This window comes from Lathamus discolor, chromosome 1, assembly GCF_037157495.1.
Source record: "Lathamus discolor isolate bLatDis1 chromosome 1, bLatDis1.hap1, whole genome shotgun sequence".
In the NCBI taxonomy this organism is placed as follows: Eukaryota; Metazoa; Chordata; class Aves; order Psittaciformes; family Psittacidae; genus Lathamus; species Lathamus discolor.
Window position 1 is genome coordinate 33311767 of NC_088884.1, and position 15274 is coordinate 33327040.

Sequence of the window (15274 nt, forward strand, 5' to 3'; positions counted from 1 at the left end):
GAGAAATTTATTATAGACAAAGTATTGCCTTAGAGGGTTTTGGGTTTCCCCTTGGTTTTGTTTTCAAATAAAATATCATCTACAGACTAAGTTTGCAACAGAACACATCGAGGTTATTGTTGTTGTTTTTCCTGGCTACAGGTAGGCTTGAGAATACCATGTGGCCAGTCTGCATTATGCAATTCATGGCCTGCGAAGAGGTGGCTTCATAAAAATATTTGTAAATAAACCAGATTATTTCTTGTTAAAAAATCCATTTAAATGAACTTGGAATTATTAAAAAAGTACATCTGCAGATTGCACTCCAGGTTCTTTTGGTCAGTACAGATTAAATGTGTTCTTTTGCACATAACTGTGTGATTATAAAGCACAGAATTCCCAACTAAGCAGCATTTAGCAACTGTCACATTTTAGTCACTTAATAATACTAAATTCTTTTTTTAAATCCATTCAGTTATGCAGGCTTAGTTACATTACTTATTCTATTAAGTGACAAATTCTGCAGTTTCTTCCCAGAAAGTTACACTTGTATACCAATATTGTAAAATTAATCTTTGGAAAACTCCAGACTCAGTGAATACACAAGTGTAAGAATCATTACTATATAATGGGTCATTTTATAGAAAAGCATCCTTAATATTCATAATCATATTGTTTTTTTTTCTTGTGACCAGTTTTGCTTCACTATCTGCAGAAAGCAATTATTAACCTTTAAATTTTCTTCATTTTTATGTTTTTAAATGAATGATATTTATGAGTTTCTCTTAGGTGGCACTTATAGCAGAACAACTTTTATCTTCTCTGTCTATAGATGCACTATTATAGTCAGTTCTTATTTACTTATGGCACTTGCTTCACAAAACACAGGAATCATAGAAAAAATATTTTAAACTTTAACTATATAGGCTCATACATATAAAACAATATGATGGGAGACACAATTCCTGAACATCTTGTAGCAGGTTAGAAAAAAATCTTATTCTAGAAGATGCCAAGACCAGTTAGATTTATTTCTGAATTTTAAAGAGAAATGAACTGAAAATTCTTGAAGAAAGCTGATCTTTTGAGTGAAAGATCAAGAAATTACTTTTATTTTGAGGAAAGGAAGGTATGACAGCAGTAAAGCACAGATAAAGAGACAGAGGATATAGCGACAGACTTCAACAAACTCAGACAACTACCTAGCTGAGTATTGTGGGAAGATAATCTAAAGAATAAAGGACTAAGAGACATATGGCAATTCACGAAGAGGAATACATTAAGCATACATGAAGAATCTTCCTAATGCAGTGTAAGGTTAAAAATGCTTAGAAAATCAAACACAGAAATGGAAATTGAAGATTACCTGAAAAAGCAGCAGTTACAGGAAAGAAAGATTCAGAGCAAATAAAAACCCTAATATTGTTAAATAATATAATGCAGTAATATAAAGCAGTTCCAAAAAGAAACCATATTCTGATATATTCATCTAAGTGCTCAGGGAAAAAAAAAAAACAACAAAACAAACAAACAAAACCCCATAAAAAATACTATTTTCTCTTGGTAACTCTTGGTAACACTTAAGTTTCTTGAAGTGTTCAAGAGCATATTTTAAGAAAGGTAGAGATGACATTATACACAATAGGGGTAATAATAAAGAATGAAAAGAATTTAAGATATACCTGGAGAATTTGAAAGAAATTTGTTAGAAGTTGAAAAGTTGGATGAAGGTGACAACATAAAAAAGGGTTTCTTAAAACGTGGGAAGAAATTATGAGAAGTAATTGTACTCTGAAATGAATGTAAAATGAAAAGAAAAAAAACCTGTCCAAGCACACTTTGCCTTAAGGAAATTTAAGGGAGTTTTTCAACAGGTAGGTGTCGAAACAGAAAAATGTTTCAACACCTAAGAAAGCTATGGAATTGGACACTTTAAAGAAGACATTGCATAAACATCATCAGGCATGGCCTAGATATTAAATTGCTCATTGCAGAAAGTCATAGTCCTCCAATTCTTGAATTACAGAAGAATACAATCAACTCACACAGCATTTCACTGCAATCCCAAATTCATGAGGATGAATGCATGATTGAATGCATGATTAAATGCATGGGGAGATTGAGACAGGGTGAACCTTCTGATGTCAAACCTCAACTACTTCTGCCATATGCAGCATTTTGTTTATATAAATAAGTAAAATGCAGTCTGACTCTCTTGCTTTCATCCCAAAACAAACATAATGTGGGTTTTATATGAAGTGATATCCTACCCTTGCTGCCTTGATTAATCATTTCATGCCATCTGCAGCAGCAACCTCTATGTGATACCCTGAATCAATCACTATTAATGTAGTGGTTTGGAACTGAAGATTGTAAAAATAGAAGTATCAAATAGACTCTCCCATGCCAAATTTGAAGGAAACAAGCTGCCACTTGGGTTTATGTAACAGATACGCATGATTCTAATATGACCGATAAGGTTACTTTTCAACAAATCTATATTAAAACCTTCATTAGCCTTCTGCAGATCTCAACACCATCTCATGGATTTTTATATTGCACAGTAGATAAAAATGTCATGCGGTAACAGATAAGACTCGTGCTCATAATGAAACAACAGACTAAAGAGAAACTCAGTATCAACACATATGTGTGTGTGGACACATGCATGAAAAGTCTCTTCTGCATGCAAATATTCTTCCTAAAATAAGCCCTCCTCTGTCACACTGCACTTCTTGATATACCTCCTAAGTCTGCAGCAATCTTGCCCAGCAAACTTGTGTACATATGTAGATCAGCACAGGGGATATGACAGTTGAATGGAAAAGTCAGTGAAAAAGGGAGAAGAAATATACAGTGTATGACTTCTTTATTGAAGCCTTTAAGAAAAACCTTAGAACTGATGTTATATAGTCTAAAGATAAAGGGGTCAGTGAAAGACAGTGTGAGAAAGACTGCTGCAATCCAGCAGCATTGTCAGGCCAGGAACACATGGTAGTGGCACATCACCTTAGGAGATGATTGCTGAAAGGACAGTATATACACATTTTTGAAAGAGTAGCCTAAAAAAACACTGTACTCCAATTCCTAGTGGGGCAAAAGGGCTTCACCCACTGTCAGATAACTGTGGTTCCAAATTTAGGTTTATGAGGAAAAATACATGTCTAATATCATTCCAAAAAAATAAATAAGTCATTGCATAGATTTACATACTCGTGATGTTAAATATCAGTATTGTGCAACTTGGCTATTCGAAGCATATTTGGGTAATGAGTGTCACAGAGGAAGACTGCTGATATAGAATATTTCAATTCATTAATGTAGTAGCATTAATCTGTGTTAGGAACACAGAAGCTGGAACAGTGGATATATTGCAAGTCCTTCATTAACAAGTAGAACTAAGGAAGAGGTGAAAAAATACATAATTTGCCTTAAGAATAAGACATTTCTTCAGTGAGCGCTCTAATAACACAGTTTCCAGTTTTACTTTGAAATAAAGAACAAACCAGGGAATGGATTGTGGAATTTATAAACAATGATCCAGGCTTCACTCAGAATATTTTAGCTTCAACAGTTGTGCATGTCACAATATATACAATAAACTGAAATTAACAGCTGGAAGATGACACAGTCTTAAGACAGATTTGATTAGGGAAGGAGCCATGGAGCCAGTTTAAACAGCTAGCTGGAGAATTCTTCTCCGAGGGATTTCCTGTACCATCACTCCAAGAAAATTTGCAGCACAAAGGACTATTAGGGGGAATGAGAAATATCTTAGCATTTGGTTGTCTAAAGATCACAGAAGGCTGAGGCAGAGTAGAGAAGGCCAGAGACCAATCTATAATCCAGAAAGCTTAAGAAAAAAAAGCTTAAATTCTATCTATCAAGCTATGCCACATGTCAGTCAGATATAAACCAGAATTTTACTGGGTTCAACCCTTAATTTAATTACTTTAGTTATACCCTGTGTCACAAGCCTATCACAAACTCAGAAATGCAAGAACTATTAGGGTTCACTTTGACAGATGTTAAGCTCTGTCTGAAGTTGATACTAGTGTTGAGAAAGATGCTGTTTCTATATCTGGCTCTATAAGAAACCCTAGAAAGTTAAATTACTTTAATCTGACACCTGGTGAGAATCCCATAGTTACCCAAAATGGAAATACTATGGGCTTTTGCAGTAGTCATTTGTAGTCAGGACTAGCACTTTCAGCCTTGTCTGGAATGATTCATATATCATTGCCTAGATTAACACAGGTTTTTTTCACTTTGTTGTTTTTCACTTTGTTTCACTTTGTTGGCTTGCAGTTGTGCAAGAATGGATTCAAACCAACGAAGAAACTGGTTCCCTCCTTTGGCAACTACAGTAGGCGGCATTTGTATTTTAGAAGAAAGTTTTGCAAGTGCTTTCTCATAAATATTTCATTTTATCATTCTATTCACATGCCGAATGTGTCCCATTAGGAAGAAGTCACTGCCAATCATAAGTTTCCCAGTGGAGTTACAGCAACCTGGAGCCTCCTCCCATAGGACCTCTATCACTGTAGCAGTTCTGTACCCACCACATACAGATATTTTTAATGGAAATGAGTTGTTGGAAAACTTCACTGCATACCATTTCCTCTCAAATGATACAGTCAGAAAAATCTGCACAAAAGGAGGTTGCATTAATCATGTGAGAATGAGACATGAGACCCAATTTATGGTTCTCCTCTTATCTGCAGGTATGGATTAACCCTGCATCTGTTGGTCTGACCCCCACGGACCTGTACTGTAATAGGAAACTTCAAACTGAAAGTGCATGAGATATGTTTAAGGTCTCTTCCTACTCCCCTAAGTTGAGCAATCCTTTAAAACACAGGGTTCACAATTTGCCCCAATGAGCTATAGTTAGTTTTTTATTTTCAACCTGAATTAAAAATTCTCATGATTGAGAACTCCTGCTGGGCCTCCATTCCAATTAAATTAATACTGCTGTCTTCTGTGGGGCCATCTGCAGTATGAGTGCATATAAAACGAAAGTTTACCACCCCCGTTCCTGAAATTTAGTGCCTGTGTGGTATTTCACACGTTTAATGTGAGCACCCCAAATGTCGCTGCAAAGGTAAACATGCCAGTTGTTAAATATCAGGCACAGCATGCAGCTGCAATCTGTGACAATAAAATCTGGCTTTATAAAGGGAAAAAGACATGCAAAGGTGAAACATTACTGTGATTTTCCACTTCAAACAGATGAAAACTAGGAATGATCCTCCTCAAAATGTAAGTTTTGCAATAACTCTCATATTCATAGTGTAAATGATTTGTAAAGACAGAACATTATTTTAAATATATTTATGTGCTATTTCAAACAGATTAAACTCCCTAATTTAATGGGAGAATTTCCCAGCACCTCGATTCTAGGCTTCTCTTTTAGTAGTTTCAAATTGTTTATTGTTTTCTTTCACTTCTTAACTTGAAGGTTGCACTAAGGGCACTGCAAACAAGTATCCTTGTCATCTGATGTGCCAAAACTCATTGAAGCTTCTTTGTTATCAAGGAACTATAAAGTAACTGACAGAAGACGAAAATACTTCTAGAGCTGAAGAAATTTTACATCGGGAAGATGAAAACAAGGATTAATAGATTTGAATGAATGGTCTTTTGTTTGTATGAGAAGAAGAAAGTAAGTTTATGACACTGCGTACCTAAGATGGGATGTAACTGACAATAAATATCCATCTTTATATACTGTATGCAAAGCAGAAAGACAAATGCAGAGCAGGCAAGAAAAGACATCAGCTGATTCATATTTATACTATTAAGTGCTACTACAGTAATACATGGGGAAATTTTTAACACCTTGCTCATATTGAATAGCCTCTTTACAAATTGTAATTGTAAATGTGGTCTTACATTAAATGGACTACTTGTAAAACAAAATATAAATTAACTGCAATAAACACAACAGAATCTAAATCCACATAGCTTTAAATCATTTATCAGATGAAAACAGCCTACTATGCAGTCTAAAAGAAGGTAACACTATGTTTGTGACAATGACTTTAAAAAAATTGAAAGTATATGTGTATTTCTCATGTTAAAATGTGTCTGTTGGTTATGTTATGATGCTCCACTGGAATATTAAACTACACAGAGAGGGAACAACAAGAGAGCTCACATACCTTCATTCTGGAATCAGATGTAGTTTTACTAACAAGAGCATGCCCATAAGCATATTTTGAAGTAGTCTATTTTTATTTTTTTTAAATTAAAATCTTATGAAAGATTAACAGAGGGTTTCATTATAAATGTTAAAAATGAATTTACTGGTTCAATCTCATTAGAAGTTTTTCAACAATAATTTCCCTTCAGCACCATAAGAATTGTTACTGATTGAAAGCTCTAAGGAGAAAACAAATGGTTCTTCAAATTATACCTGCAAAAATCCTCTTAGTATTTCTTGTATTTCCAGTGTCACCTTGGAGAAAAACAGTAAAGGATAATATCTAGCAACCCACTGCTTTACTAGGTAACTAACAAAATGTAAGTGCTTACTAAGAATTTGAACTTGGAGGTATATAGAAATTAATCAGGTGTAAGAAATCTGACTTGCATTGCATCTGAACTGCAATTAAGTATATACTTCAATATTCAGAAATCCTTACAGTGACTATTATAAATCCGTTGTATACAATAAAAACCCCAAAAGTCTCATTCACAAGAGGGAACAAGAAAATGAGCTTGTACTGTAATATATATAGCAGTATATATAAAACTAGTCCATCCCTTGGCAGTATGAATTTAAAGTATTAAAGGATGCAGTAGAGTAACCATTTTAATTAGCAAATCCTACATTTCATCCATTATACTCCACAGAATAATCACTCATCACACATAATATGAGTGAGACCACAAATCTCAGCACTGTAAATCTGTTTGGACTGGGTATCTTCCTATACTTTCTTCCTAACACAGCAAATTAAATGGAAAATAATAAGAAATCAATCATACATTCCCCCCCTTATGCATGTTTTCCTTTAATTGATGGCTTTTGTTGTAACACAATAAAAGCTACCAAGACCAAATTTGAAGAGGAAGCTCTGCATATGTTTTCAAAATACAGGCATGTGCGACAAATTGCTATGATTTCAGTCCTTCCTTCTAATTGTCAGTTTAAAAAGTACTTTCATCTCAGATACAAAGATTACCTAAACCTCACCATATCATTCTATATGAAACACAATTATAAAGCAGAGACAAATTGATTACTGAAGGTCACCGAGAGAATCATTGGTTGAGATGCAAATTCTGTGTTGCGTTTCTGGTTCTCGTTTTGAAGGGATTTATTTAAATATATGGGAATTCCAAAGGAGTAGTTGCACTGCCTTATACGTAAGCATCCATGGCAACTGGTAAAGTGTCCTGGTGAACTGTAATCTCACTTCTAGCTGCTTTTTATTTTAAACAAATTGAAACAAACAAACAAAACCCCAGGAAAAAACAGGTACAGGCACAACCCCAGACACTAGAAAAGGTAAGTTCTTGGTTGTACTGTGAATCCAGCTCATATTTAATTTCTAAAGTGATTAATCTTCTAAATATAATGATTTCTGTTGAAATGTAGCAGGAGACAATTCACAAAGCCGATTTCTTTCACATACACACTCATGCATTTTTACATCAAAGCCAGACCAGAAGTTTGATTAGATTCAAAACTTAAACCCCAAACGAGCACAGCTAATAATCCAATTTAATCTGAACAACACAAGCCATCCAGTGATTGTGTGTCAAACCCATAATTCTGGTTGAACTGCAGGTCAAATTTCATTAATCGAAAGCCATCCTACTCCTACCTAAGACAGCCAAAGATATAATTAGCCTCACTAAGAAAAATGTGGGTTTGTTTCAGCCCAAATCTGTTCAGATTTAGATTCTAACCTTGAGATCTGGTTTTGTCATTGCCTGATGAACAACAAAATCGTATAGAAAATATTCACAGTAAGGAGATAAAGCTATATCTCGTATCATTTAACTGCCTGTGCTCCTTCTTTATTACACTAATACAAAGAACCTGCCAATAAAAAGTTTAATAATTCATGGCTTATGGTATGCTTCTGTACTGCCTGATACCAATGAGTCACAAGGGGTAAAATATTAGATGTCTTTTACGTTTTTTTTCGAAGAGATGTTATAGACAGAGAAAGCTTTAAGTGCCCTAAGGTTCAATACAAGTGCATTTTAAAAAGTACTTTATACATATACCAAAAAATGCTTTCACTTCCATATTTAAATGTTCCTACTTGTGCTGTTGTATTTTATGTAGTAACATCTTTCATAGAGCACTTACTTTTTTATCTTCATTGTATTTATGGAAAATTTCCTGTGCTCTTTCTTCACCACCATCCGTAAACAACATAATAATCTTATTGCAGTTAGCTCTAGAGACACTGTGCTGTAGGAGATAGAAACAGAAGAGGGGGGTTATTTCAGGCCATAAGGTATAACAACTGTTATGTTTGCTGGCTTTCAGATCAACATGCTTACTACTTTAAAATGGTAATGGCAAAACTTCCAAAGTCTTAGGATTTCATTTAATACCCCCTTCTGAATGAAAAATAAAATAAACCCCAAACAAAACCATTTTTCTGCTTAATGACTTAAATATGACACATTTCAGACCTGGCCCAACACAGAAGAATGTGAGTCTGGAGGTTCCTCTCACTTCCACCAGCACAAGGAAGGCTTTTTAGCTCATACCCATCACATCAACCACACAGCATTCCTCTATAGATGTTCTGCACAGGACTTGTACACTGAGGGTATCTAAACATTTTTACTCTTTTCTCATCCTTACTTTTTTTTCTTTTTCTTACTGCCCTTGTGGAAATTATGGAACAATGACCTTCTAATGAATTACTGAATATGGGTTTTTGGCTGCTGGACTCCTGCTCACAGAATCTATCAACCTCACTGACCATGTAATTGAAAAGTCTGATTATTTAGGAATCCTATAGGTACATCTAAAAACTCTTCCCAATTAAAATTACAATTTTTTTTTGCATTTGCTTTTTTTGTCACATTTCCTTAAAATAAGCTCCATCTTCCACTTATTTAAGTATTTCCTGATTTTGTTTGTTTATATATATATATACACACACATGTGGTGAACTGTGATCAATGTATATTAATACATTGAAATAAATAACATTCAGGAAAGTATCTTAGAATCAGATTTACAAAATATGTTGCACCCAACATATAGCTGCCTAAATTATTAAGATCTCTGCACCATTGTTTTTCTAATGAGATTGCAACTCTGAGGTGAAAAACTAAGCATGTTCCATTGTTTCTGGAGAGCAAGCCTGGAACAAAGAGTTGAGAAGAAGCCCCTCTGATTCCTAAGTCAGCTGTCAAAGTAGCAAGCAAAGACACAGAGAAAAATGCAGTGTGTTGTGCGAAGGAATAAAAAGATTGTTCCACAGCCAAAACATTATAAAGATGAATATTAATTTTGTCTCCTTATGAAGGGTGCCAAAGGCTTCTCTTTTGGCATTAGTCTTCTTCCCCTATTCCTTAAAAGTTAAGAGTCTAGTCTAAGCAAATTGTTCATTAATTTTACAGCAAACATTCCTTGTCCTCTGTGTTGCATACAAATAACCCTAGTCAGCCAGATCTTAGTACTTCTGAGTAGTTAGATGTGACAGAATAAAATCTTCAGAGTTTCAGTAAAATAAATTCTAATTCCCTTTCTACAAGCCTGAATTTGGCTATATGAATTTACTAAAGACTCGGGAAAATAAATAGGAGTAATCCTTACAAAGTGCCCAGCTCCCCTCTGCTTTAGTCTTTGTGGCTAGATAGTGACTAACTTTCAATTGGCTGGTTAGGTGAGATGATCCCACTCCCATTAGCCACTTTTCATCCTACTCTCTGATCTGACTCCATGTTCTGTAATAAAGAAACCAAAGCATCAAAGCCAGACTTCAGACATTAGCCAATATTCCTAAATACTGTATCTCCATGGTTCTACAATGATCCCAGAAAACTGAACTGTGAAAAATGTATTTGCCATCACTATATCGATATATGAAGAATTATTCCTCACAGTGTGGTTTGTATTAGTAGTTCAATATTCAGTAAATAACTACTTATTTAATAATTTGAAAAGAACAAGCCCAAAGATTTTCTTACATGTAACAACACATAGAAAGATGCTTGAAATCAATACATTCTCTCCAATCTCAGCAGCACACTGTTTCATTTGTAATTAAGTAGTTTATGACCATTTTTTCCTTGTAAAAATATAACCTACAAAATGCTGCTTCGGCCTGCAGTCTTTTCGATATCAAAAAAAGTCATAAAAGTAGAGCTAGATACTTCATAAACTCACCTACATTTACAGCAATTTAATATACAGGCCAAAATAAAGTCAGGGGAAACTAAGGAAGAGGACCAAAGCCTGTTCATTTTATGAAACTTTCCTACTGATTTTGAAATTGAAATAATGGGCAATGTGAACTTCAGCTAGTATTTTTCTTAAAGATCTAAATCAGGATTTTTCTAGTGGCTTACTTAGCATATGCTTATACAGTATCAGAAAAAGGCAGTTTTCTCATCTGCTAGTACTTACAGAAGGGCATTTACATACACTACACTAAAGTCAAGCTTAGATACTAAAGTCAGGTAATGGAAAATCTAGAATTTTAGCCTCCAAACAATATTGGAAATCTGAATATGAATAAGCTCAAATCATATATTTTCCCACCATTGAATCTTTGCATCCCCATGAACAAACTTAATGTATCAGTCTCTTACAAGGGATCAAAAGGAATGCAGAATTGCCTTTATAACTTATCTTTCCTGCATGCTCCCTACCAGTTGTACAAAGATGGAGAGATACTGTCTCAGGAAGTGATTATGTGATTTTGCGAAGTTGATGGAATAATTTCATTATTTTTCTGAATAGTTTGCCTCAGCAGTCCAATGGATGGCTTTGCTTTCCACCACAGACCACAGCTGAAGAGCAATGCGTTGCTCATAAAGCAGCTTCCCTGGGAAAAAAACTGGCTTTTTAGCTGAAACCACAATAAAATGCAAGCTGGAACTAAGTCTGTGTATTCCTTTTTAGCCCTCTCTTGCACTTGATAAAGGCTTTCTTTGTGATTCCCCAAACAAACAAGACATTACACATTTTGTACTGTGCCTAAAACTGCTTTTGGTTTAGACAAGTTTCACATCCCTAAAATTAACTCATTCAGTGGCTTGTCAGGATTATACTTCATGGCATGAGACTTTAGGAATGTATTTTTCTCATGATGAGCCTCATGCTCTGAGGAAGGAAGGGTAAACAAAATCAAAAATCAACTACACAAGCAGAGGTGATTTCAAGAGAATTTTTTGACAAATCATAATTATTATGGTATGAAGGAAAAAATTCTTGAATTGCTGAAGCTGAAGTGTTACTATTTTCAAAGAAACAGCCAGTCAATATAACAACAATGGGAAAATAGTGCATAAAAATGATGGAATCTAGAATACTGATAACTGCTTGAATTAGTACATTAAGTGTCTATTTCCATCTAGCAACGCAACAGACAGTATTTTTCCCATGGCACAAGTGAAATATTACTTTGTTATTTGGGAAAATTGTTTGAAATAACTGTCATCCAGAAACAATACCCACAAAATTATCATCAAAATTTAAGCTGTTAAAAAATACTCTATTTCCATGGACCTTAAAGCACTTGGACCATTTGAATTCAAAAACACACAACTGGAAACTATCCCAAAGCATACTTTTTTTATTATTTGTTTAAGCCTGGATTATATCATCCTGTTTTATTGTCTTGTCACCAGAACCTAGCACGAACTCCATCATCAGCCTTTACTCTTCCTGCCAAATGGATTTGCCAGTATCTGGAGAAGATGATAATATTACTATAACTAATTTAGTACAATCTCTTAATTCCCCTTGATATACATACCCACAATGTCCAGCCACAATGTACAGGCTCAAAGAGATAATGCAAGGCTAATTACAGTTCTGCTTCCAGTCAAGAAAGGCAGTCCCAGTATGAGACTGATCTCCAATTATTTTTATCAGAAATATTTTCAGTCCTAGAAACAAGTCTACTTTGAGGCTTCCCCTGTGTTCATGTCTTTTTAATACTGCCTGTACACAAAGTACATGTATAGTGCTGCACCAAATGTAACACACAATGTTAATCACCTATAAACATTATAAGGAACATACCTGGCAAAATTTCTCATGAGTTCCTGCCTCCCCCTGAAGAATATGGCAAAAGATGTAAAAAAAGGGGGAAATGCCCTTAAACCTAGTCAGAAAAAGTCCATCAGCCTTTAACATTCTGTTTGCAGTTTTATATAACCATCGGCAGAGGGCAGCCAATGACTTCCCCACCAAACGCCTCTGCAATAATATACACAGTAATCTACTGAGAAAATACCCTTGAAAACATTGTATTTTATTTTCCTCCATCAAAATCTTACTAGATTAGGATTTTTTTAAAACCTCCTCTAGCCATAAGATGCGTATAGACATAGAGGCCTAAGATCCAATAGCATGGAATTGCTCTTAAGTCCAGAATCTAGCAGATAAGGGAAAAGAATTAAACATTTGTACACTGAGAGACATCACTAATACTTAAAAATAATAAAATAAAAATAACAGAATTTATATACTTTTAAACTAGATCCTTAAGGGCTGTAAATTGATATAGCTTTGTTGACACTAAAGCCAAGATCCAATAGACAGTCCCTATGAAGACGAAGAGTAGGAAAAAAAATTTCAAGCAACTACATAAAGTATTAAAAAATACTAATAAACCCCCAACATTTGTGGTAAATTGGAAACATTTCTGCTGCTCAAAAAGCTAGTGCTTAGGTGCAAATTAGAAAGTACAATGTAATTAAAACATGGAAATAATGCATTTAATTTTAAAGGAAAAAATTTTATTTTTTTATGCATGAGAAAGAGAAATTTATTAGAATAGTCTCAGAGGCCTAATATTCCTCTATTAACTAAGTCATTTGCTCCCCTCTGTCCTACTCAAGCCATGGTCAACTATTTATGACTTGTAATAAGCATAAATCTGTAGGTCAACTAAGCATTGCTGGAAGATACTATGGTAAAATTGCAATAATAACACTGTAACATGGAGCCTTCCCTTTTAATATTACCTGCAAATCAACCACTACCACAGCTATGTGCCAACTGAGAATCACATGGTAAATGAAAAACTATCTGAATGAAATAAAAACAGTGATGCATATTGAAAACCAAATTTATTCCCAAATCTTAGCAACCTGCTGAGGGATCTGTAAAGAAAAAGACATTTGAAACAAGTTTACTTGCAAAATAAAAGTTTGCATTTCCACTTAATTAAACAATGGAGTAGAGTGCAGTGGCCATCTGAACATTCAGGTTCTCCTTCACCTTACAGCAAAAAGAGACAGCTTTCATACTTACATTTAGCAGCTGTTCAAACGCATAGCTAAAGCCTTTTTTGTAATCAGTGATTCCTTTAGCAGAGATTTTATAGACAGCTTCTTTCAGCTTCTTCTTGTTCCTCACATTAGCTTGGACAAGATGATTAAAACAACTGACATTCTGAGCGTTATTGTTAAACTGCAAAATAAAGAAAATGGTATTAAAGACAGTTAAATCTGTTTTCTAGGTACTGGAGTAGTAAAGGATAATCTTTTCTTGACCCATCAGATAAAGATGTCATATAGATTTCCATTTCCACCATTCTATGATTCTATGATATATCTTACAGATATAGACAAAGGAAGCACATGAGATTGCAGCTGTAAATAGGGGGATATTATTAATGATAACACAACTTGTGTATTGAGAGCACATATATTTGTGTTTGTTTATCCACATGTGTAGACTACTGCTTGAAGCACTCATTTATATGAGATTCTGATACTATTTAAAAACACAGATATAATTTTTTTAACGTGCAAAATGCACAAATATAAATCAATTTATGATCACTTTAAAATTTGTCTATGTAAAAATATACATTCATCCATGTATGAGTACAAAAACAAGATATATATATATATATATATATATATATCCTGGTAGAGAAGGCATGTACATCTGAGTAATGCTTTGCATGAGTTGTCTTTCTCTCGGAGACGTTTGTGTGGTTTCTGTGATACAGAAGAAATTGCAGTACACAGCTTGTTAGAAAAACAGCAACCCCCCAAGAAGCCTTCAGAACCCTGGCAGTTCAAAGAAGCAAGCGGAGAAGCCCAACATAAGCAGGATGCAGGAATATGATGGTGAGGCACTGGAATGTGTTGCCCAGGGGAGCTGTGAATGCTCCATCCCTGACAGTGTTCAAGGCCAGGTTGGACAGAGCCTTGGGTGACATGGTTTACTGCGAGGTGTCCCTGCCCATGGCAGGGGGCTGGAAATTGATGATCTTAAGGTCCTTTCCAACCCTAACTATTCTATGATTCTATGATGCAGAAATCCATCTCACTTTTTAGCTACCTCCATATCTATCTAAAGTCAGAGATCAGACTTAATGCTGCAGCATGTATAATTCTAACTGTATTTTTGAATTAAAGTGTTTATTACTGCACATAATCTGAGTTTAACACTATTTGAATAAAAATCTCCTTTTAACTCCAACCCCATGATTTTTATTTAAGATACTCTTGACTAATATTGCTAAAACTATTTTCTTGGCAAATTTTTAAATTATCAACCCAGATTTTTTGTATAAGCTTTTTTTCCTCACTGGCAAATAAAATGGACAAAAAACCTACAAAATTCCATCTCAGTAAAGGCACTAAAATCCAGACATCCTAATTTGCATTTTATCTGAAAACAGATTATTATGGTCTTCAGTGAAAGTAAATGTAAACGTAATTTTAGGTTGTCAACCTGGTGCAAAGCCTTAAAGTAACTTAGAAATCAGCCTTGTTGACTTAAGTCTCAATACTGCTAATTAGCTCAATAGCACTCTCCAGAAGATAAGGTAAATAAGGTCACAGATTCCAGTAACTGCTCAGACTACTTACATGTCTAAAATAAATCACTAAGTATCAGGCACAAAGTACAGAGAACTGCTATCAGCAGCAAATATCAACTTGCATTGTAATTATAGAACAATTACAATGAACGGAACTTAAAAGAATTAAGGGATTGATAATATCAAACCATCTTTATTAATGCATAATAATTCAATTCTAGTTAATAGGATGCTTAGGAAGAACAAAGACTTTTCCATGTTCTGGAATCAGATGCATACAGATGTATGCTTCTTGGGAC

The 15274-nt window shown here is 34.6% G+C and overlaps 1 protein-coding gene across 6 annotated transcripts in view; it reads right to left on the reverse strand.

Moving 5' to 3' along the window:
- Nucleotides 1-15274, reverse strand: part of CACNA2D1 (calcium voltage-gated channel auxiliary subunit alpha2delta 1) — a 392282-nt gene that overhangs the window by 69656 nt on the left and 307352 nt on the right. For all 6 annotated transcript variants that reach the window (XR_010610021.1, XM_065667215.1, XM_065667227.1 and 3 more), the window contains exons 11-12: nucleotides 13451-13609; nucleotides 8309-8413 (exon numbers count right to left, since the gene is read on the reverse strand). Coding sequence is in view for 5 of the 6 variants with exons in the window: in XM_065667215.1 (XP_065523287.1) it covers nucleotides 8309-8413; nucleotides 13451-13609 (264 nt within the window). In the remaining variant the exon portion in view is untranslated. The remainder of the gene's footprint in view (nucleotides 1-8308; nucleotides 8414-13450; nucleotides 13610-15274) is intronic.